This window comes from Cyanistes caeruleus, chromosome 2 (genome assembly GCF_971803275.1).
Source record: "Cyanistes caeruleus chromosome 2, bCyaCae1.hap1.1, whole genome shotgun sequence".
Lineage (NCBI taxonomy): Eukaryota > Metazoa > Chordata > Aves > Passeriformes > Paridae > Cyanistes > Cyanistes caeruleus.
Genome location: NC_141702.1, coordinates 15,648,223 through 15,673,571, shown reverse-complemented (window position 1 = coordinate 15,673,571; position 25,349 = coordinate 15,648,223). Strand labels below are relative to the sequence as shown.

Here is a 25,349-nt window from a genome sequence, read left to right as displayed (position 1 = left end):
GGCTTCTTTTGAATGAGGTAGCATGAGGAATAAGTAACCTACAGTTTCATGCAAACCTACCTCAGTCAAAAATTGTGACTATCTGAGGTGACATTCATGAATAATGTATCATTTTTCACGATCAATCATTAACATGACTCAGTTGGAGCCATAAAGATTTTTAAATGTTTTTAAAGCCTTAATGCAGTGCATTTCTCATGGGACCTAAGTTACAGTTGTTGTTTCCCACACAAGAGCTGGAAGATGCTGCTGGCCACCACAGCAGTGCAGCAGAACTGGTCTGTGTCCCTCGGGAGAGCTGTTTCAGATTGGGCTCTTTTTGTTACGAGGCAGTTGCTTTCCCCTGTGTACTTAAACACTAATGGCAGGAGTGCCGGGGGACCATATGGGGAAGGAGTACACATGTCATAAAAACTGCTCATTCTCCCAGCAGACAGATCGGATTCAGCAAGGCACTGAGCCAGATATTACCCACATGCTTCAGTTTGATTGGTCCTCTTGTGGTGGATTCCGAGGTAAAGACTGTATCAATTTTACACAGGAAATAGAAGCACAAACTTACTGAAGCATATTATTCATATTTTTTTTGAGCTGAATACATCTGTATTCTGGACATAAACCTGATTTTCCTGAAAAGAAAAAAAATAATTTTTTAAAATAGAGTTGAATTATTTTAGGGCCTGTAAATGACTATTATCTTCAGAAGCCTTCTTTAACAAGTGTTGTACTAATGCTATGAAATGTAAAGGTTTAATGGAAATGAATAAGCTATTTCTGGGAAGGCTGATTACCTCTCCTCCTTTGCCGTTCTCCTTTTAAAATCTGGGTGTGAGGTCTCTTTTGCACAACCGAGTGAAGAGAACAAGTTGTTTGAATGTGTTTATGACATTTTAAGATCCAGGCATTAGCAATACATTACTGTGAAGAAATGCAAGCACTCATATCTAGAAATAACTATTACTGATTTGTTTCTGAACTATTTGAAGTCAATGAACAAACTCAAATACAGTCATCTGTTAAGATGTCTGCACACCTATTTAAGTGATGCTATTTCCAGTTTGGTAAAGTGTGTTTTACACAATATGAAACAATTTTATGTGAAAATTATGCAAGCATTTCTCAATTTACTTCTTCAGAGCTCTAACTTGACCCAGTAGATCATTGATATTCATAGTTCCTACATATTTCTGCCATTTTCCTAACATATTTCTGCCATTTTTCCTTACATATTTCTGTACTTTTAATGCAAGTACATATGACAGTGGAGGTCACAACTTGTAAATAATGGTATAGAATGGAAGTTCTAAACAAGGTCGCTTAAATATACAATCATAGAATAGAATAATACTATCATTTAACTTTGAAAATACTTTTAAGATGTTCAAATTCAACCATAAATGCAATGCTGCCAAGTTCACATCTAAGGCATCCCTAAGTGTTATATCTACACATCAAAGTACCTGCAGGGACAGCGATTCAAATACTCCTCTGGGCAGCCTGTTCCAATGCTTGACAACCCCTTCCAGAATTTTTCTTTTTCTAATATCCGGTCAAAACTTCCTCTGGTGTAACCTGAGGCAGTTGCTTTTTGTCTTATTGCTAGTTACCTGTGAGAGGAAACTGAAATTTCACTGCTAAAACCTCTTTTCAGGCAAAGAGTGATAAGGTCCCCCCAAGCCTTGTTCTCAACAACCTAAAGAATCCCAGCTCCCTCAGCCACTTCTCATCAGACTTGTGCTCCAGACCCTTCACCAGTTCTGTTGGTCTTCTCTGGGCTTGATCCAGCACCTCAATGTCTTTGACAGGCCTAGAAGTGGACACAGCACTCAAAGTGTGGCCTCACTGGTGCAGAGTACAGGCATGATCACTGCCCTGGTCCTGTTAACCACAGTAGTACTGATACAGGCCAGAATGATATTGACCTTCTTGGCCACCTGGGCACATGCTGGCTTGTGTTCAGCTGGCTTCTGACAAGCACTACAAGGTCCTTTTCCACCAGGCAGCTTTCCAGCCACTCTGTCCCCAGCCTGTAGCGCTGCCTGTTGCAAAGGTGTGACCTGGCACTTGGCCTTATTGAACTTCATACCATTGGCCTCAAGTCCCTCAGCAGAGTCTTCCTACCCTCCAGCAGATCCACATTCCACCCCGCTCACCCAGCTTAATGTCATCTGAAGGCTTACTTGGGAATGCACTCAATCCCCTTTTCCAGGCGATCCACAGAGATATTAATCAGGACTGGCCCCTACACCAAGCCTGGGGAATAATCCCACTAGTGACGAGTCACCAGCTGGATAAATTACATTCACCACCATCCTCTGTGCCTGGCTCTTCAGACAGTTTTTTTTCCCTAGTGAACAGTGTACCAGCTCACACCTTAAGCAGCTAGTTTCTCCAGGAGAATCCTGTGGGAAACAGTGTCAAAGACTTTACTGAAGTTGAAGTAATCATATCCACAATATACTGTTTAAAGTCTAAGATTTCATATGAAGTATTTTTATTTTGAAAGATATTACCTACAAATTAAATAGAAAAGTCTTTCGATGAATCTGCAGATGTTATAGATGAAATTTATGAAATGTTATAGATGAATTTATGAAAATATCTGTGCACATTTAATTCCTTTATCATTCAGAGCAGAATGTATGGAAGGGAAAACCTTCACAGCATTTCCAAAAGGAAAAGATGACTACTTCATTGAGGACTTGAGTGATAGGAGAGACATGCTTTACTGTGAGCATTGTCAGGCAGTAGGGTGAAATAAAATGGAGGTTCTTTCATTGAAAAGCTGGAGAGACAGAGCCAGGAGAGTCAGACTGAAAAGGAAGACTAGACAAAGAAAGGATATGTGAAATGAAAATGTCTAATTTTGTCAAACAAAATAGCCCTCAGAAGCAGTTATTTTTCTGGAGTGCTATCAGTTCAAGTGTGTTCCTTCCAGGTGCTATTCTTAGTCTCTGCACCTTCTCATGTATGTACCCAGACTCAGCCTGACTTGCTGCTCTATGGAGGAGAAGAATGACAGACTTGCTTCCTAACCAGCCAATTCTCTCCTGCTGCGTGTACACAGGGTGCTCTGATTGTTTACCCTTATTGACTGGCAGAAAATAAATACAAGTCTTTGGTAGTTATTTATACCACGATCTGAATAACAAAATTGATTTATTTTAAATTAAAATTGTAATTTATATTGAAATATGGTTGCTTTTCAAATTGAAGTGGTAAAAATAGTCTTATATTGGAAACTGAATTGGTGAGGCCATTCATTTTGTATCTCTTTGACTTTACTGTTGTAATTCTTCATCCTGTATTTCAGCTTTACTTGTCTGTTACACACATCTGAGCTCACTTTATATTAGTTGTGTGCAGCTGTGTTGTAAATGTACTGACATGTGCTCACATTTTAATCTTAGCGAGCAAAGTCTGTATATATGATATGTGCTGCATGAGCTCCAAGAATAGCAGCATTACAAAACATTTGCTGCTTTCTTATTGCTTCTAGGGTATTTTTCAGAGTTTTCACAATTTTCTTATTAATTTGGGTTCATTGATCTGCCTGGAAAACCTGAATACCCTTCAACATTTGGAAATCCCACAGTGTAGTGTTACAGGACTGTCTTTGCCAAAAGAATTTGGTTAATGTCACAATAGACTGACACTTGAAGCTAACTTGATCCTTGCATTTGGATAGGACACTCAGCCAGCCTTTAACACTCAGAAGAGAGCACTCTGTTCCATGTGAAATGGCTGTGAAGGGATTCTTTGTTTCCCTAGAAAGAAGTGTAGTATCAGTCAGGAGGTAGCATATTATTGTGGCAAGACAACAGAGTAAATTCTGAATTACAAAGATGAAGATGTAGTTAGATATTAAAAGCATAAACAATGAGGAGATGCAAATGTGAAATGCACCAGGCATATATCTCTGATACTTGTCACTGAGAGATTATTTGGTTTTTTTGATAATGAATATTTTTGAATTTTTGAAGATAAGTAGCCTGAAGCTCCAGCAAATGATTTCAAGGGTATCATTCTCTGAATTGCTTGATATAGGTCAGTATGTTTTCATCTTGGTTTAACTATTTTGTTGCCTGTGGAGTATGATTTATCTTTTAAAGAGTAGAAAGCACTCTTTTACCAGAATCTAGCTTTCTTTAGGAAGAATACAATATATATTGTGATATTGTGCATAATGTTTGACTCTTTGGCATTGTTAGCTGTCTTTTGGTTTACTAGGATTGCTTTTTTACTAGCTATTTACTAGAATGCTTATGGCATGCTACTAAACCCCTAGGATTTTGGAGGTAGTCTCATTTTCTTATGCTTGAGTATTATTCTCTGTAAAAAATGAAAATACTATACAATAGTAATTAGCACTTATTAGCCTTCTCATACCTGGTCACATGTTGGTGAGTTCTCTGGCCTCAAGAACTGTTAGGTTAATTTGGAGATTGAGAGAACTGCAACATCCTGGATATTTCTTCTGAGGTTTGACTGTTTTAGAACTATCAAGTATGATATAATGTAAACTTTTCTAGAGTATGTGTTAGAAAGGAGCTGCATATTCCTAATTTTCTGTGAATTTTTTTGTAATGGTTAATTTTTCTTGTTCAGGATTGTCTGGTTAATTCTTGTGTCTGGACTCTAGTTTTCTGTGCCTTCAAAATAGTGTAGTTGGTAGTAATTGGGTAAGAGTGCTGACTTATTCTTCATGAAAATAGAACATTCTGGAATTGAGTTTTAATTCAGGTGACTGGAGATTTTCAGAATATTGATTTCAAAGGAGAGGAGTTTCCTTCCAAATGTCTGCTTCTGATGGGATGTGATGGGCTGAGGAGGAGCACAGTGCTGGCTGGATATGCTGGCTGCTGGAATACTGCACAGGGTTGGCTCTGCTGTGCTTGCTTGTGCTGAGAGCACAGTGGAGCTTTTTGAATTGCTGCTCAAAATGCTTCCCAATGGGATTGTTGAGGGGAAGGATTAATGGAATTAATTCTTGTTTTCCCTTGCTGATTGAGGTGTATTAGGAGGCAGTTCCTCATGTTTGAGAAGTGTAAGGACAGAATGTTTTGTTGACTGGAAGTCCTTAGATCTTCTAGACATTTTTCCATAAGCTGCTAGGGTAATGTTGACATCAGGTTAAGAGAGTACTTGAGACATGTCATCTTTTCAGAGAGAGAGCTAAGAGACACTTGACTACCCAAGAGGAGGTAGGACAGTTGTGTGTGTTATTTGTTCCTCTGACCTCCTTCCTATATTCCTGTGTAATGCTTCCTCTTGTTCAAAAGCAGTAGAGCATTTCCTCAGGAAACTCTTTTCAGAATTTTGAGGCTCTAAATTTTGAGGTTCTCATGTATTTTCTTTCCTTAACATATATCTATATATATTTCTTTATTAGACTTGTCTAACTGGGTTGTCAAATTATGCTACTGCATTTAGGAATAGTATGGAGAATAGCTTTAACAAATGCACAAGTGAGTTTGTGGGAATATGCCAGGCACTGGTTATTCATTTGTATTCTGTAGGAGAACCTGTTTTATTCAGAGCTCTTGGAAAATGTTCATGGAAACTTTTAGGGAATTAGGACAGCTGGTCTAGCAGACTTTGAAGTCTGCAACACAGCCGGCTGGTCGGCATTCCCAGTGCCAACTGGCTCAGCAGCAAGTAGAGACTGCAACTGTGATTTTGGCTTAGGAAACCCTGTATATATAGAAGATGACTTGATGACAGGCAAGACTCAATAAATCTGGTGACATAATTGAACTTTGTTAACCAGTGTTTGCTCTGTTGGGATTAAACATCCCCCTATGTTTTCAATTAAAACTCATTATTTTTTCCTGTATTTTCTTTCTTTGGAGTAAAAACTTAGTATGTTCTTCTCATTGATTCTTCTTTTGGAATATCTGTCAGAACATTAACACGTGATTAATTATATTTCAGCTACTGTATGTCATTGCTAATCTTTAGTCATTGTCAAATTTCAAATGAAATGTGATCTGGAAGTAAGTCATATGTAAAGCTACAGGAGTTTGGCTCCACATCTGTCAGTAGACTTTGTGAATAATCTGATTTCCTGAGAGGCTGTGGATTTCTCACTTCATTGACTGATTCCTTTTGCCTTATAGTACAAAAATAGAGAAGGAGAAAAAGGAGCATGCTAAACTACATGGGATGATTCGTACAGAAATAAGTGGAGCTGAAATTGCAGAAGAGATGGAGAAAGAAAGAAGGTTCTTCCAGTTACAGATGTGTGAGGTAAGATTCAGTGTGAAATTATTATTGTTCTGCTGCTGTTTTTAGGAAAATTTCAAAAAATGCAGTTGTTTAAGATTAGTTGTGATATTAAAGGGAAATGTCAACTTATTTGTTGCCTCCATTTATGAAGACACATTTTTTAATTATCCTGATGGGCAAGCTTTGCAGGGAATTTAGATATTTTCTAATTTCACTTAATAGGTAAATTAATACAAATAAAACACTAAGAGATTGTAATAAATAAGTCTTTACACTACTTTACTGGAAGTTATTTTAAGGCCTTGATCATTTTCTGAATTGTTCCCTGTGCTGACAGCTGTTGCATTATTAGGAGGAGAGGCTCTAGTCTCGTACACTGCAGGGTTAGTGCAGGAAAAAAGTGCTAGGGATGGAATCCAGTTGTCTTTCAAGTTGTTTCAGAATGTTTCTACTTCAAAATATCTGTACTGATTTTGCAGTATGTTAAATCTTATGTGAATATTTTTGGTTCAATTCATTTAAGGATATGTCTGGTTCTGTGGTTGGGAATTCAAGTTGCTGTGTTCTTTTTTAGTACACATTAGCCTAAAAATACACCATGGGTGTTTCTACTGCCTTTCCTGTGATAATGATAGCTAATTTGACTCATATACCAGCATAGCATAACTGTACTTGTCCTGAATATTACTTTTAGTAACTGCACGCACTCATAAGTAGGAGAAAAGCTTCACATTCCTATACAAAATCAGACTAAAATGTTTAGAACTGATAAAGGGATTTGAGTAACAAATAAACATATGGATGTTGTCAGCTAATTGCCCATCTGTATTCTTCCTAAGAAAGAACAGTGAACAGATGCTTCTCTCTTGCTGTGTCACAATAAAGAGTTCAATTTACTCAGTTGTAGTGACAATGAAGGGTGAAGTCTCTGAAATTCAGTCAAATTACCTTAAATGTGGAATAGCTGTATAGCTGAGGTGTATCCTGTATTACTTCTGATTTTGAGGAAAAGAAGTTTATACTCGGTTACCTCTGAATAGTCGTGAAAGAGTACTTTGGTTTTGTTTTGATAGTAAGCCAGAAGGGTGACATATTGAAGTTTTATCATAAGACTAGTTCTCTATAAATTGTGAAAGTGAACTGAATACCAAATGCCGAGAGCTCCATTTTAAATTAACAGGAGTTGGAAAGGTGATTGTTGTAACTAACCACTATTCAGTGCACATGTCTACATTTAGGCTCATCATTTGTTCACCTGAACCAGCATAAGAAGTTGCAACATTGGAAGCTGGCACTTGGATGCTGCTTTACTTTAGTTGATTTAAAACATTTAGTGTGTACTGTGAGAAGGGGAAACCCAGATGCATTAGAGCATCATTAAGAAGACATTCTCCTTTGCTTGGAGGTCACTGTATAAGTCAAGGTTCAGATATGTTGTCATTTAATGGACAGTTAAGGACTTTGATATATAATCAATCAAACTTCTGCTTGCATGGCTGACATTTTTTATGCTGTGGTGTTCATGGGAGGAGCTACCACTTAATTTGGACGTTGATTCTGCCTTATGCAAAAGGACAGTAATTACACTTGTTTTGCACTTGACAGCAGATTCTTTGAAAAATCTCTTGCTAAACAACAATTTGTTGTAATTATCATGTATAAGGATTTGATAATGAAAACTATAAAGTCAACAGGCAGATTTTAAATTTTTTTAAAATAATCCCTTGCTTTTTTTTAAGCGAACTGCTTTCCTCCTTAATGGCATCTGTTTAGCAATGAATTTAACAACTAGTGAGATACATTTTTAGATGTGCTGCTAGATGTATGAATGGGTTCCTAAACATACTCCATAAACCCTTCCATGTTTTTTTTAACAGAGGCTTTCCTTAGGAGCCCCAAAAGATATTCTAACAATCTGAACAAATCATAGTGAAATATCCTCACAGAATATCAAAAGTCAGCAGTGACAAGACTTTTTTTGTGTGATTTAACTGTTGAAGACACTTTTTGCTACATTTTCTTTTAGGTTTTGTAAATCTGTGACTGTTAAAACTTGTTGAAATATAGCTGAAAATAAAGTGTTAAAAAAACCTACCCATAGCAGTAATAAGTAATTTGTTTTGTGAATTGCTGTTTTAACAGTACCTGCTGAAAGTCAATGAAATCAAGATTAAAAAAGGAGTGGACTTGCTTCAGAACTTGATCAAGTATTTTCATGCTCAGTGCAAGTATGTTTTACTTTTCTTTACACTAAGTAGAACAATGTTTTGTTTTCAACTTTTGACATCATCATAACACTTGTCTAGAATTTTCAAAATAAATTTTAAAATTCAGCTGTTCGTAATAATGTCTTTTGACAGATTACTTTTGTCAGATTGGTCATAGCATTTGTTACTATATTCTGAAACATGTAATGAGGTTGAGCTTGTTACATTGAATATAATTGTATGTTCCAAAGGAATACCAAATAATAATTTGTTTATAAACTACTCTTGAAACAAGGCTTTTAGTTCAATCTGTTACTTAGTGGTCTGTTAGTTTTGATGGACTTCTTTGAGTGTATCTAACAATGATCTAAATAATTTGTTCTCAAGAAAAATAAGTTGCGTAAGTAGTGGAATAAAACTATATTGAAAGAGTTCCTCTTTTTCTAGTTTATTGGAGGAGGATCCAGAAGTAAAACACGTAGTTTTCATTAGATTGAGAACTATATAGGTATTATGATAGTGTTACAAGTCTGTCATGTAGCAATGAAGTCACAGCTATAAACTTGACAGAGCCACTGCTAACCTGTTGAAATCATCTTAAAACACCAGTCTGCATCTATGTGTTTTTTCCTTAAATAGCTGTGTTGCTTTTAAAATCAGTTTAACTTGTAGTGTGTCATTAATCTGTTTTGTACATTTAATAAAATTTTAGCAATGTAAATGCTGTGTTGTGTTGTTACTTTAATGACTGCTTCCCAGAGTGAAAATATTTTATGTTGCAAAGAGTGCAGCAATATTTAATCAAATATGCATGTCACTGATTTCTTAAAATTTATTTTTAAATCTCAAATTATTTTTTTTAAGAACTGGAATACTTGGCATAGATGGCATTACTCTGGCAATACAAAATTCATGTACTACAGAAAGATGTAGCATATTCAGCTTGCATATAGACCATAATTAGTACTTGGGAAGCAAAGGGGTTTTCCTTCAGTAAAAATATTGCATCAGACATAAAATAATGTGGCTTCAAGAAATCACATTTATTTTATATCTATCAGAGCTTTTTCTGTTCTTCAAATTAATCTTATATGTTCTGAGCCTTCACAAAGTGTGATGAGAACTTGTACTTGAGGTGAGAATGAGGAAAATTTATGTGGCTGTTCTGAATCTAATTGGGGATTTTGCATGTTAAAATAAGCTATGATGGAAATAAAGAGGTGGATCAGTCAAAGATAGATTAAAAAAAGTTTACTGTTTTGAAGTGTATGGCACTGCATAATAATATACATGTCTTACTTTGGCAACTTTTTAGGCTGAAAATACAAAGTAAAGTTTCATAACAACTTGATTTCTGCTTTTCTTTTTAAGTTTCTTTCAGGATGGGTTAAAAGCAGTTGAAAGTCTCAAACCTTCAATTGAGACACTCTCAACAGATCTTTATACAGTGAGTAGCAACATTTCATATTTATGTGGTAAATTAAAATTTTTACAGTAGAAGCATGATCGTTTTAGTTCAGGTTGCTTGACTGCTCTAATAGTCAGTATTTAAGGTTTAGAGTAGATTGTTGGTAGAATCTTGCTTTAATATGGCATTCAGAAGCCTTTGTTTCAGTTCAGAACCTCACTGTGTAAAATGCTATGAAAACAGCCTTTGCTCTAAAGTGTTTATTAAGTGGAAAATAACATGTGGTTTCAAATGGAACGCAAAGAAGCAAGAGCATTGTGAGGCAATATCAAAGCCTTAACCCATCCATATCCTAACCATTATCATGTTTTCTGAAGATACAAGGGAAAATAAAGTTCACATTATCTTTTTCCTTTCATTCTTGCTGAATATTTCTCAAAAAATGAACCAATTAAGCAGCAAATTTGAAAGACCTGCATTGAATATTGAAAGATATTTTAACCTGTGTTTTCCTTCATTCAAGATTAAACAAGCACAAGATGAGGAACGACGACAATTAACACAGCTCAGAGATATTTTAAAATCAGCACTCCAAGTTGATCAGAAAGAGGTGAGCATATAAGGTGGTTAACTTGGAAATACCTATTTTAATTTCTTGTAATGTTAATATTAAAAATAAAGTTATTTTAACTTTTATCAGACATTTAATTCCTTTTGTTCATTCATCTTTATTTTGATGCTGATGTTGAATGTTTCTAACAAAGGCATTTTAAAAAAAAAATGAATGCCCACTAAAAATATGAGACTTCCTGAAAAATAATTTCTATTTGTTACCAGTATTGTAAAATACTTCAGATGGTGCAATGTTGCTCAAACTGAGAACAAAAAAAACTTGGGCAGTATCAAGAAGACCCTATTCATAGAACCTTATCTCACAATATTATTCCAAACTCTATAATGATTATGTAAAACAGAACTTCAAATCCCAAACCACCTCTGTCATCATCTGCAAAAATGACAAGTTTGCTACTCAGCTGTAAAATGCTAGTGTTCAGATGTGCAAGAGCTGGATCAGTTTGGCAACCTAATAAGTATTTTTTGAGTTCCAATTACAATTGCCATTAGATTTAATTAATTCTGGAGTAGTTTCAAACTCTGATCTGGAAGTAAGCATCTTTTGTATATGTAATCCTAAACACTAGGTCTATTTTTGTTTTCAGATTGCTAGTGCCTTCTTTTCATATAAATAAATGCCAGCCAGTTTCCTTTGTGTGGCTGCTGGGCCACGAGTAAGTGATGAATGAACCCCATCCCCCTTTTCAGATTCTGAGAGGGATCACAATGAAATAGTTTAGTCTATAGAGCTCAGATTTCCTTGATTTTTTCCGGTCTTGCTTTGATCTTCTCATAAAAGTTATGGCGACTCCTGTCTTTTACTGGTGACAGATGATGGTTGTTGAGCAATGTAACTTAGTGAAAGAAATCCTTACCCACAGCTGGGGGTTGGATCTGACCCCTCCCAGCCCAAACCCATGTGGTTCTGTGACTTGCTGATAGGCATTTGGAGCAGTCTCAAACACTCTTCACTTCGTTACCTTGGGAAGTTTGTGATGATGACCATTGTGTACGAAGTCCCATAAGGTCAGCAGGCGCTTCCTTAGATTCTGCCTGGCATTCAGGATTCAGTGATTTGCCAAAAATTTCCAGATTTGAGCTTGGTAAAATGAGAGACTAGGGAACCTCATGGAGATGGTGACTGCTTTGAGTTAGCCATAGATTGACCACGCCCAAGAAGGAGTCATTGCTGTTTAGTGTGTTTTAGCAGGTGTCCTCTTTCAACGGGGTCTGTGAGCAAGAGACATAGCAGAAGTAGTTGGCTTTCATGGTTGCTGGCAATGTCTATCAGTGATACTGATATTTAATATATATGGAAGATGTGACAAGTACACATTTTTTTCACAGACTCAAAAATTAATAATGCACATGAATTTATTATTTCAACTGGGTTTGTGACATTTAAAAATACAAGTATAAAAAGTGCTTTATGCTATAGTCATTATTTATTAATTCTTCAAATTTAGATACAGATGCTTACCTGCAGAGCATGAGAATTACTATAATTATTTTTAAAGCTTTTTGAAAACATCAATTAATCAGTGAGATGCCAAAGAGTTCTTGTATAATTTACTGTACAACCCACTAATATTATTCTTGTTGCACTGTAATTTTCTTTACTATAACTGATTTCTTTTTCCTTCCTGAAATGCATTTACATTTTGTGACCGAAGTCTAGGAGAGTAAGTGTTACTATGTTTTAATGAAAATAGTGGCATGATTTCCATTCAGATTTCAAGAAACTGGATTTTCATTCTGAGCTTTTGTCTGTTGACATGAAAAGACTGATTCTTTCTCCTCTTTGGTATCTTTTATTACCAAAAAAATAAAAACCAACGCAAAAAAAACAAACCACAACAACAACAAAAAACATTATCAAAAAATTTATCAGATTTTTCTTGGGAAAGAAAATTGTTTTAAGACAAATCGGTGATTTTCTTTGTACTTTCTTTTGGAAATTAAATCCAGTTGCTTGATTTGATGTTCTCACAAAATTTTGAAGATATGTGTATTTTTAGTTAAAATGGACTTCATATATGAAGTGATAGAATGTTGACAAATATTGTTCCTGTTGCATTTAAAAAATTGAACACATACAAGCACTCTTAGTGAACCTTTTTTTTGTTGTGCCTCCATGCACAGTTTCTTCCTGCACACAACTTCTTCAAACCTGGTTTGTGTTGAAACTTCTGTTTGAAATGTAATTTTGTGTACACCTTCCTAAATTTTAATCGTTTATTTTTCAAATGTAGAAGTTCTGCAAGTTTCAGATTCAACCTTGGAGTTGCATTGCCCTAACTGCTCTTGTTCCCATGACCTTGGGAGAGGTCACCTCCTGTGACTGTAGAGTTTAGATTTGTTTCTACTTCTTTGGTAGAACCTGTAATCTATTTAGGCTACTGCAAAATAGGATAAATGTATTTGTTGGCAAAAATTACGGTAGCTTTGCTGTAGGGGATTCTGATAGATACATCTTTTGGAGACTCTGAGGGCCTGTAATAGGGATAGGGATGGGATAGGTAAGAGATGGATCTCTGGAACATACTCTTGGCAATAATTCTGCAAGTATTACAGAATCTCAGACTCTGGGAGAGCCATAAGAACTTTTTTTGGCAGCTCTACACATTGGAGTGATCTAAACACTCCCAAAAATCCCTAAAAGTCCTGTTCCTACTTTGGCTAGCCAAAAGTATTTGTGTATAGATTGAAGCACCATGTATGAAAAGTTCTGCTGTGTTCGTGCAGTTGGGCTGATAAATAGGATCTTAGAATATCTCTTACCAGTAGTCACAGATCATCTTTAGAAAATACTGTTTTCACATTTATTTTGTTTTTAGCTCTGCTGTTCAGCTTGACTTAGGTGTCAGTATATGTTTATAGACTTTGGAAGAAAGAATTTCAAACCTTTCTATGGTCAGGGAAATGATTCACTAAGAGCATGCTGCAAATTTTAAATGGCTTACCTCTTTTTTATAAGCCTATCTGCATTTCAAAGTTGATAAGGTAGTCAAAGTTCAGTTCCTTAGGCTTGTGTACTTCAGCCTGTTCTGATATTGTTATGTTCAAGATATGCTTAGAATGGCAATACTCTGCACTAGGTGTGTGTTCTCTATCCTGTGGTGATCCGTTTCCTCCCATAGGTAGTGTACATTGTTTCTACTCCTCCAATGAGGCTGTTGGGTCTGACCCTTGTTATCTGTGATTTGTATCTCTGTTTTGTGCAGTATGCAAACCAGAAATAAGGGAAGATCCTTGGGGAGCCTGCTTATGGAAAAGGTGTGCTGAAAGGAAGGATGTAAATTGTGGTGGTGATTTGTGGAGTGGTTACCTTCTCTTAGGAGCTGGATTAAAATCATGAACTTTTTGTCAGATAGCTGTGGTAAACCAAAATTTGGTAATCACATTGGACAGTATTGATCTGGACATGACCTGAACGGAGAATTTAAAATGGACAATATGTTTGTCCTTAAAGTCTTTTCATGAAATTGTATTAAATTTTTTAGATACTGTTCATAGTCATGAATGTGTGGAAATACACGTCAGCTGCTGCAGCTTCCTCTCCTTCTGAAATAAGGCAGGAAGTATCATTGGTTTGCCAGTTTGGCCAAACACAGCAGCTGAGCGTAAACAGATGAAGGGAGGTAGCTGAAATGAGGCAGAAAATAATGCACAGAAAGTAGCAGCACAGACTAAAGTAATGGGAATGGTGCTATGAGCAGGTGTTGGAGGTCATCAGTAATCTTTACATAACTGAGAAAGGGGAGAGCTGAAATTAATTTCCTGTCAGGCCTCTAATCTTGGGAATGGAGTTCCTTTACTGCCTAATGGGAGGCAGAGATCAAGGCATTGGTAGTGCACAATAGACAGTGTCAGATCAGATTTTCTTCAAAAGTCAGTAAATGTAGGCATGCAGTGGTTTTTAATGAGTGACAGGAATATTTTAATAATGGTGTCCTGGCTTTATGTTGTGCAGAGTGCAAAACCAAATAATTCTATGTAAACAAACTAGAAAGGAATGATAAGTAGACTGGTTTAAATCTGAAGAGATGCTTTTTCAGGCACAGACAGCTTAGTGGTAGTTCTTTAGGACCTTTAAAAGGCTCAGATGACGTTGTAGCCACCTGGTATGGCTTCCTGGATCACTTGCTGAGAGGCAGGGAGAGGGCACAGGTTGCTTCCCTTGAAAAGGAACACCAAGGAGTGCTGCAGCCTGTGTGGAGCTCAGGTCATGGCTCTCAGAACTGCTGAGCTTCAGCAGTGGATTCAGGATGAACCTGAAATCCTGCAGCTTGGAGGTGTAGAGTCCTAAGTTCTCTGAACAGGGGTGTAGGTGGGAGCTCTGTCCCTACCATCATGTTTAGAATAGCTCACAGTCATATAAGTGAGCTGCTTTGTATCTTTTCCTTACTGTACTTGTATTATATGCCATATATAGCACAAGAGTAATTGTGTCCATAGAGAAATGACAGTAGAAAATAAAAAAATGAAAATTTTAAGTAATAGTCATTGTTACTGTGTGCATTTAAAAGCCCATTCTGTCATGTTACTGCTGTTAATATGGTGTGACATATAAGATTCCTCATTTTCAGGTTCTTTTTTAAGAAGCTGGACTCTGGCAGCAGTGGGTCCTGCCTCTAGGTAGTTCTGAGAGCAGTGAGAAGGGTTCAATTAATCCTTTTCTCTTCCTGTCTCAGAACTGTACTTTCTTCCAGATATTTTTCTTTAAATTATTCTTTTTTGGAAATGACTTTTCAGTTTTCCTGTATGACTCCTGAACTATGTTTCCAGGAGGACTCTTCTGCTTTTCAGACAATAACTTGACTCAGTTTCCACAAAGAAAATCTTTTCTTCAAATTGATGTATGTAATTATTTTTTCAATGGAAGAGTGCACTAGCAATTGCAGGTAATAATAGTCTTTGATGTTTGTACCTTGCAGTGTTTACATGAGTTGGAAAAGCCACTGCTCAATTAAGTTTTGGGTTAAAACCCCCGTATATTAAGGCCAAGAGTAAACCTAAATAAAAACACGCAAAAAGATTTTGCCAGGTGTTGATAATGGATACTTCTCAAATGTTTTTTGTGCCCTCTGAAAAAAGAAATGGATCTTGTTCTCTCACTGAGGAGAAAAAGTGTGTTTCATTTGGCCTGTTGGATTAGAGCAGGAGGGAAAAGCTCTGAATCTCGTTAATGGGGGGGTAGTTGGGTTGAAAGTCTGGAATGCATCACAAGTTGTTGTTGATTATTTCAGGATTCTCAAATCCGTCAGAGTACAGCTTACAGTTTACATCAGCCTCAGGGAAACAAGGAACATGGCACTGAGAGGAGTGGCAGTCTGTACAAGAAAAGTGATGGGTAAGTACTGCTGGAGTTTGCTGGGAAAAATATTACATCCTAAGAGCTCAAGCAATATAATATAAAATATATTTAAAACCTTTTTTCTTTTTTCCTCCCTTTAAAATAGAATCAGAAAAGTGTGGCAGAAAAGGAAGTGCTCAGTTAAAAATGGTTTTCTTACAATTTCCCATGGTACAGTAAGTATTTGTTTACAGTATTTTATGTACATGGTTGCTAATACAGAAAGGCTATGCTGGTCTATATTTATGATTTGGAATTAGCTAGATTTGTGATGCAGTGTTTTAAATATGAGGGATATATTTTTAAGGCAGCCTTTTAGAAATACATCAAGAAACACAGTGTCTAAAAATACAGCTATTTTAATGTTCATTACTGTTAATGGGAACAAAAGGCTTTTTTAGTGACTCAGTTTGTGTAAATGTTCATATTTTCTTAAATACAAATTCTAACTTTTTTCTTTTTTTAAGGTATGGCTGGGCATTAAGCCATTTTTTAGATATGAGTTAAACAGCTCTTCATATTTGCAAGATAAACTGAAAGTATGCTGAATTGCTTTTCTCTCCTAGATATGCTGCTGGATGGTAGTCTGTTAGCTCCTTAGGAGTAGCTGTTGGGGAAAATCAAGTCTAAAAACAACTTCTACCAGAATGACAGGAAACAGAGTTACAGATTCCAAATTACAAATTCCTTTATTACTGCTACTAATATTTGAATACATTAACTATAACTATTAAGCATTTGTTAAAGTTTCAAAACTTTCTGCTCTCATGGTTTGGACTTTTGCACTTTGCCTTCAACTTGGTTTTGCTTTCCTGTAACGTTTTTTATATAGTTTTCTCAAAACTTTTAAGAAAGTTTCTTGAGGCAAAAAATAACTCAGTGACAGTATTTCCCCATTCTTGGTGTAATGAATAGTCCTGTTTCTTGGTCCTGTTATGAACTGTTCTGTTCTTCATCCTGTTATGCCTGTTGCTATGACTACAAGTTGACCCTGGCAGCTTAAGTGAATCAATCTCTCATTTGTGCATCTAACCACAAGCTGCTGCCTTCAGAATTGATAATCAGGAGTTAAGGATGAGTGTTAAGTCAGGCCTGCAAAGCAAAGTCATTACTATGGCTTTGGAATTGTCCACTTGTTTATGCCTCTTCTCATTTGGGTGTGTAGGAGTGTGTCTTTGTTGGAGAAAAGTCTTTTGGTGTGTTCTATGCTGGTGTCTCCTTGTGCTGTGATTGTGTTTGATGTTGGACATGCCCTACTGGTACCAGTAGGAATGTAGTTGGGAAAGCTCAGAGCTGGCAGAGGCTACAAAATCCACTTGTGGAGCAGAATTTGAAAACTTTCACTTGCAAGAATGGTTACAGAGTCTATCAAAATACTGTTTTTTCTCTTTTTATAAGCTGTCTACCAGATGGTCTGGCATTTTTAGAAGCAGTAAGTTCCCACTGAAATCAGTGGAGCCGTAGCTAGAAATCAGTTCCTAAGGGAGATATTCAAATGTGAATTTAGATAGGTGTGTTCCATGGGTTTGGTCTCGATGTTTTTTATATTACAACATTAGAAAAGTCCCTTCTTGTTTTAAAATATACTCCTAAAAGGTATTTTTCACTTATTTGCTCACTTCCCCCTTATGTATCAATGATAATTATGTAAAAAAATAATGTATATTTCACAGACACTGAAACAGATAGAAGTGATTTTGTTTGTTAAAAGTTTTCTAGATTGCTCTGAATGTCTTCTGAGAAATTGGAAGGAATGACATTTATTTCCAAGCTTCTCAGGGCTGATGTCTCCTGGTCTCTGAAATATAATATGTTGTTCTCTCATCCCAGCAGTTTGTCAAAAATCTCAGAAATTCAATTGTCAGTTTTGCTTTCTTTATCAAGTACAAATTTGTAAATACTTCTCCTTTAAGGGCTAAGTGTTCTTCATGAATTTCTCTTCTTTGGTCATGTACCCTTTATGAGGGACTGCTTTGTCAGCCTCTAGAACAGCTATCTTTAAGCAATTGCAGGTGCTTAAACTTGCCTGCCAAGTGCTCTGATGGATGAAGAGAATATGTTTGGTTCTCTGCCAGTCACCCAGCTGACCATGTATGTGCCTGCCTGCACTGGCATATGTGCAGAAGTTATACTTTTGGACAACTAGTAGCTTCAAAGAAATCAGCATTTGTACATTTAACATACATGGATGAAAAAAAACAATGATAGAATATTGAAACATGTAATTAGGAATTCCCAAGTCCTTTCCAGATCAAGAAGTCACAAGGCAAAAATATTTCAGAAATATTGGACTCCTCAAAACTGGATTTGTGTTTAAAGAAGGTTCACGGATTGGTTGAAAAGAAAAGAATATAAAAGAGACTCTTTGTTGAATCATTTTTTGTTATTTTTTCTTTATTGATGAAAACTTCACCATGATGATTAAAAGGATGATCTGAAGACAGAACAATCATATTTCATCTTTTTATTCTGAAGTTGATCACTAAAATCCAGAAAAAATGCATGATGGAATCAGCCAGCCAGTCTGTTAAGTGGACATATTTGCTCATGCCTTTTGTAAAATCAGCTCTGTATCTCATGTATTGTCTCAGACACCTAACTTTTTGATTCCTACTCTTCTATTTGTTGCTAGAACAGTTTATAAGTCAGTTTTGCTGGATAGAGGTTTGCCATTTCTGCAGGAAGGAACACCAGTTGATGCTCAGGTCTGTGTATGGCATGAAGGTGGAAGCAGTTTTCGGGTGTTGGCATGTTAACGTGGGTGTCCAGAAACTCAGCAGTAATCTGAAATCTAATTATCTAGTCAGAGACTTGATCAGGAAAGTGAATCTCAGAGGTTTCAAACAAGTAGTATAATAGTTACAGTTATTAGTCTTTTCCATGTCTAGTGTATCTTAATCCTGCCAAGTGTCTGAATCGGTGTGGCTAAGGAGCCTTATCTCCCTTCCCTCACACAGACTTACTTCCCTTTGTCTTTAAGCTTCAACTTCTCCCCAGGCAGCACCTGCCATGTGATGGAAGTGTGCTGTCCACAAGCAACAGTCACGGGCCAGTGTTTCAGCTGCAGGATGGAAACATGAATGAGGTGCTATCAGCCACGTGCACAGGGTTTTTAATATTCTTCTTAATGCTGACATCAGGTTAGGAGTTCTTCAGATAAAAGCTCAGGAATATGTATGGATTCCAAGATCAGCATATTGACCCAGGATATGTTATTGTCACAGCCACTTCTTTGGATTCTCAGATTGTGATACTGAGTTCTTCTGCTGCATTCTCCTGTCCAGAGGGGCAAGTCCTGTATGCATAGGTCCTTCAGACATCTCTAAAGAATTTTACTGCATTCATTTACAGCTTCATATTTCATAAATTAAAGAAAACTAATTAGATCCCAAATGCACTTCAGATCCAAAGTCCTGGGGCAAGGGGATCTTCTCTTAAACACGAATTGCATTTTTACATTTCTGATAGAGCCTGTGAGAAAGATATATATGAGTTGCCCAGTGTCTATATAATTAATAATTTATAAATATTTTTATATATTTATATATAATTTATAACTAAATAATTAAAATTCTATGCACTTTTACTACTAAAAGGAAGCCTGGAATTTGAAAGGAAGGAATTTGAAAAGCTATTTATTAGGCAGAGAATACAATGCAAATGTCAATAAATTGTCTTCTTGCTGCCTCCAAAGCCTCTCTTGGGTATAATTTGTTTTACATTGCCCAGCAAGTGACCTGCAGGTTTATTGTTTCAAAGCTTGCATGACTTTGTTTTGTCTGCTGCTTATGCTAGGCAAAGCATGAGCCTGCTATTTCTCAAGGACACCATGTTTTTTTTTTTTTCCTAACAGGAAAAAAACACATAATTGTTTCCTTGCTTATGTTTGCACATAGTTTTGATTTTTTTTAACTGGTCCTCCTTTTTTAACAGTTGATGAAACTGTTCTTTTTGGCCAGCTACATTGTTTTATCAGATTGTTTCAAGGGAATCTGTAATATTTTGACTTGTCCATTGGTCTTTTTTTTTAAATTAAATGTTTTCATCAATAAATTTAGATGAGATTGTGAGAATGTCTACATTTCTTATGATTCATTGCAAGTTAATGACATTATGTGATAGTACAGTTTCATTTCATAATAGTTTCTTTTAGATGTTTAAATCTTATTTTAGCAACTTAGTCTATTAATACCATTAGAATGCAACAATAAGTGTGGTAATGTGTTTATGAATATTGCTATCCTTATAATAGTCCTTTCCTAATGGTTTAAATTACTGGTTTTTAGATAGTATTGTCTAGAGCAAAGGCTGACTAGTTAAATCTACATTCTGATTTAATTATTCTAAAAGAAGAATGAAACTAGTTATCAATTGTAGGAAATGAAAACCATTCCTCAAATCAAGGTTGCAAACGAGTCTTTCTAAGTCTTACCCCAGGTCTGTAGCTCAGGTAGGTTAAGGGAAAGAAGAGTGCAGAGGTGCTGTTTGAAAAGTCTTTGTAGCCTTTGAGTCTTTCAAAATGCAGGTTCCTTGTGAATCTTGCTCTTAGTAGAACTCTGTCACTTTTTATTTAAAAAGAAACTGAATAGCTGAGAGGAACTTGACTAAAAAATATTTATCATTATCAAATATACATTATTTCACTAGTTTCTTAAGTAATCACCTAGCTCAGTTTATTTTTATATATGTTTGCTGCAAGACTTCTCTGTGAAAACTTCTTATTTTCCTTCACTTGGTTCCGTTTACTGATTTAAAAATTCAGCATCTGTTCTTAACTGGTTAATCTGGGGACCCCTTAAAGACATTAGCAGGAGTCAAAATAATTAATTATTGAAAATTAAACAAGTAATTTTTTAAAACTAAATCTCTGAGTGTTAGGGGATTAAACATAAGGATGACCCTGTCTCTTTTTTGTACCCAGTTCCTCCAGGTAAGTGTTTCTGGTTAATGGTAATTGAAGAGATTCTACCCTTCTTCCTTTCAAAATTCTAGCGTGAATCCAGTTACCAGTAAACAAAATAGTCAAATAAAAGTAGCTTATGAACCGTGATGCAGAAGAAAACATCAATGAAAACCTGGGGTCCTTAAAGGTTTAGCAGCCATTTGTCAAGTCTTTTTGGCCAGTGGGATGTTATCCTGTGCTTTCAGTCTGCAGGCTTCAGTCAATAGGGATATACTAAAATATGTATGTTTTATCTTCGAATAGGCTAACCGACCTCCAGCAAAGCTCAATCTGTTAACCTGCCAAGTGAAAACAAATCCAGAGGAGAAAAAGTGTTTTGACCTCATATCACGTAGGTTTGTTGTTCAGGTCTTTTTACTTGCAGCTGATAGCAGAATTTTGCATTACTTCTATAGATGTCTCAGTAATCCACTAGAGCATTTTTGTCATTGTAGAATGCTTCCCTTTACAAAATCTATTCCTATGACAATTTGACCTTTCAGTTATTTTAGCATAATGCAACTCACTGTGACTGGTTTTTTTTTTTGAAAACCACTTGTTTTTAAAAGCTCTCTTCACTTCTTTTTTCTTTTTAATTTTCTGCTGTCTTACAGTAAACTATTTTTTTTTTTTTTGCTATGACATTACATCTCATACTGAAAATGTCCTAGCTGATCATCTTGAAAAGTTACAATTTTTGCACAAGATCAAATGATACTTGTAAAACTTTTTATAATTTAAGTCTGGTGGTTGCTATGCAACTGTGAAGAAAATATTAAAAACATTTTCTGGTTTTATTATCTCATAAGAGATAGAAAGGTGAGATAAAGAATCTCCATGTTAAACCCACCAAAACTAAGTAATTTTTGGATCAGAATGGGATGATATGAAATTGTTTAGTAGAATGTTTCCTTTGTTTTTTCATTAGGATATTTTACTGAAATGTGTATCTCAAACTAGCTGGGGAGAAGGATATAAATGCATTCCTCATTTGTTCCTTTACTGAAGCATAAAGTTCTTCTGCATTTGTAAATGTAAGCTGTGCTGCTTGTGTGAATAGACTCAAATGCCTGTGTGCAGCATACAGCACACAGCATATTTCTGCTGGGCTTCCCTGTTTAATTTTGCACTTTCTTTGTTGATGACCATGTCATGTTTTGCCCAGTATCAGCTTATAGCAATGTTACCACACACTTGAAAAGGCCTAACTGGCCTCTTAGCCTTTTCCAGAAGCCTTCATTTTACTGTAGAGTTAAAAATATTCCTTGTTCTTTACAAAATACTAATTGCTGTATCATGGCAAGATAAAAATCTCTTAATGTAGCACTTTCCTTTCTGTTCTTTCATATATCTTCACTATCTTAATATTTTCCATGCTTGAAGCTATCTTTTAATACCTTTTAGCCTGAATATTTTTCAAACTTTAGAAATTTTCATCTTAGAATATTTTTGCCAGTAGCTTCACCTCTGTTATTCTCATCAACTATTCTCACTCCAGCTCAGTCATTAAACTGTATCATATTTTATCCTCCATAGACTTAAAATGTTTAGAATTAGAAAAGTAATAAAGTAAAAAAATGAAAACTGTGAACTTAAAAATTGAAACAGCTTGGGGGTTCATGCTCTTTGTAGTTTGGACTTTGTGTCTGGCAGATTTTTTTTGAAGTTTTTGATTACTGACTTTTAAGAGCTCATTTGAACACTTTAAGTCTTTCTTACATACACAGATAAACTCAAACATGGACTCGATATTTTACTCCCCTCCCTCCCAGCAGAACTTTATACTTGTGATTACTGAGGTTATATCCATAATATGGAACGTTTCCTTTGCCCTGCTGCTGCTTGTGTGATAAAAGCACAGCACTGAAGAAAGCAGCTTCTGTTTAAAATGCAAAAAACCACCCTGTGTAAACATGGATGTAATCATAGATGAACTGTAGGTAGCAAGGTCAAACTTCCTAAACAGACTTTTAGTCTGTCAACACACTCCAGTGATGAGAACAGAGACCTCAGGAATCAATTAATTTTAGAATTCATTGAGAGATTTCTGCAAGATGAGTTTTTCAATAACTTTTTTAATCAGTATGTGAATTATTTATTGTGCAGATGACAGAACATACCACTTTCAAGCAGAGGATGAACAGGAATGTCAAATGTGAGTTACTTTGCTAATTTTTTCTTTGACACTGGTGATCTACTGAGACTTACTTTGAACTTCAGAAGTGCCATAACACTTAATAGCAAAATGTTACTGCCATTTTAGATGGACATCTGTGCTACAAAACAGCAAAGAGGAAGCTTTAAATAATGCATTCAAAGGAGATGATAACACAGGAGAAAATAATATTGTCCAGGAACTGACAAAAGAAATTATATCAGAAGTCCAGAGGATGACTGGAAATGATGTTTGTTGTGACTGTGGAGCACAAGGTGACTCAATTAAGCATATTTCTAATTGGTAAAAATTCTTTGTCTCATGAGAATATTTAAGGTAATGTTTTATGCTTTCATTTTTACTTATTATTTCACAAAATTTATACACACAGTAGAATATGCTAACAATTTAATGGAACTACTTTGGTAAGATTGATTTACTATATGCTTATTATCAGAGGGGAGAAAAGTTACTAAGAAGCTTATTTTTCTCCCATCTATTTTGGTAATTTTAGCTTTTGCTTACAGAAACAAACTTACATAAAATGTGTGTTAATAATGTAAGATTTAGGTAAAACTGGGCAGACATAAGTTACTTGAAGCATTTTCTTAGAACACCTTTTTTATTTTTTTTTATTTTTTTTGATGTTTGACTAAGTCAGGGAATATGTATAAGGCTGTATTCATTTTAAGAAGAATGCTCCTGCTGGCTGTGGTTTGCAGCGTTGGTTTGGTGATCAATGAATTTCTGCTTTAACGCTCTTCAAATTGTTTTTAAAATCCTGCTCTTTCCTGTGTTCTTTTATGTTGCAGGGGCACTGCAGGATTTAGGTGTTTTTGATGTAAAACTAGCTGCAAACATCAGCTCTGATGCTATATGCACTTTACAAATTGAAAATTACTGCCAGCAATAGGTATTGTATAAGGCAATGGGAAGAGTCAAGCCTGCTGTCTTAAAAAAGGGGAGTGTAAATGGCAACTAACAAATCTTTATCAAACAAATTATTGCAAAGCTGTCTAAATCTTCTGAAATTAATTATTTAGCTGGAAGTTGAGGGACTGATGTAGTAAATGCAAAATACCAGAAGACAGTAGAGGGCAATGAAAAGAGAAGGATGAGCCTTAGTATCTTTGAAGTAGTTGAGTGAGAATCTTGTAGTGTGTGCTGTGTATGCACTTGTGAATCACTTCTGCTTAGTTTAGTCTAAAATCTATATTTGAAGTACAAAAGAACTCCAACCCTGTAAACATTGTTATTTCAGTTTAAACTGCACCTGTATGCCCAATTGAGAGTGTGACACCATTATACTGCTGGTGGGAAAATGCAGTACCTGAAAGTTGTTTGAACAATGACAAACTGGAGTGATCAAGCGGCTCCCTTGAATGTCTTTCACAAAAATAAAATAAAAATTCTCTTCCTCACTTTTTTCAGCATTAATAAAGATCCCGTTGTTTTTTTTTTCCAGGTAGAGTAAATGAAAAGACATAAACTAAAAAAAAAAAAAAAAAGAAAAGAAAAGATAAATAATGTACAAGACTCCTGTTTTACAGAATTTAATTTCTGTCTTCTACATTTTCTAGATTAAATAATTGCCTGAATAAATTTTAATTCTGTGGGTGCCTTCTGTTTCAGATCCTACCTGGCTTTCAACAAATTTGGGAATTTTAACTTGCATTGAATGCTCAGGAATCCATAGAGAACTTGGTGTTCACTATTCCAGAATGCAATCACTTACATTAGATGTGCTGGGAACATCTGAACTTTTGGTAATCAAATCGCTTTTATTAACTTAAAAATAGTACTGTAAAATACTTCTAAGATAAGTATATTTTTTGTCACTTTAGCAAGATGTTCCCATCCTGAAGTTGTCTCTGAACAAAGACAATTTAAGAAAGCTTAATTTTTGAAGATGTTCTGGCTTTATGATGCTTGTATCTGCAATCATCTGTTCTGTTTATGCTGGAAACATAAGGTTTATTGGAACCTCCTGGAACATAGTGTTCTCCTGTAAATTTTTTCTTATCTTAGAACTCAAATTAGTAGAGGCTTCATATTTTTAGTGTTTTCAAATCTTTATGTCCTGGGTTGCTTTTTTAAAAAACACAGCTGTTTGACATATAAATGTGCCTCAGATTAAAAATTGGAGGACTTCACAAATACTTAATCCATTAATTATTTAGCATTATTTTAGAAGACAGCTTTAATCCCCAAAGGAAAAAATGTATTCAGTTTTGCTACACAATGAAGTTACCACTTATCAGCTCCTCCATGACAGATCCAATGTGTGTTCTTATCCAGCACAAAGTGTTTGCATTTATTGTACGAACTGGTTTCTTGATGGATTATTCTGGAGTTATTTGTTCATGTACTAAATCCCAGTTGAAAATTCACATCCAAAAAAGTCCCTAATCTGTTTGTTATTGCTGACATAGCAGCAG

General features: G+C 35.6%; 1 protein-coding gene across 5 annotated transcripts in view; it reads left to right on the top strand.

The window, feature by feature from the left end:
* Positions 1-25,349, top strand: part of ASAP2 (ArfGAP with SH3 domain, ankyrin repeat and PH domain 2) — an 86,475-nt gene that overhangs the window by 37,237 nt on the left and 23,889 nt on the right. For all 5 annotated transcript variants that reach the window (XM_086875897.1, XM_086875895.1, XM_086875900.1 and 2 more), the window contains exons 6-15: positions 6,120-6,249; positions 8,371-8,456; positions 9,807-9,882; positions 10,367-10,453; positions 15,708-15,811; positions 15,921-15,990; positions 21,021-21,108; positions 22,863-22,911; positions 23,020-23,186; positions 24,544-24,677. In XM_086875897.1, coding sequence (XP_086732023.1) covers positions 6,120-6,249; positions 8,371-8,456; positions 9,807-9,882; positions 10,367-10,453; positions 15,708-15,811; positions 15,921-15,990; positions 21,021-21,108; positions 22,863-22,911; positions 23,020-23,186; positions 24,544-24,677 — 991 coding nt within the window. The remainder of the gene's footprint in view (positions 1-6,119; positions 6,250-8,370; positions 8,457-9,806; positions 9,883-10,366; positions 10,454-15,707; positions 15,812-15,920; positions 15,991-21,020; positions 21,109-22,862; positions 22,912-23,019; positions 23,187-24,543; positions 24,678-25,349) is intronic.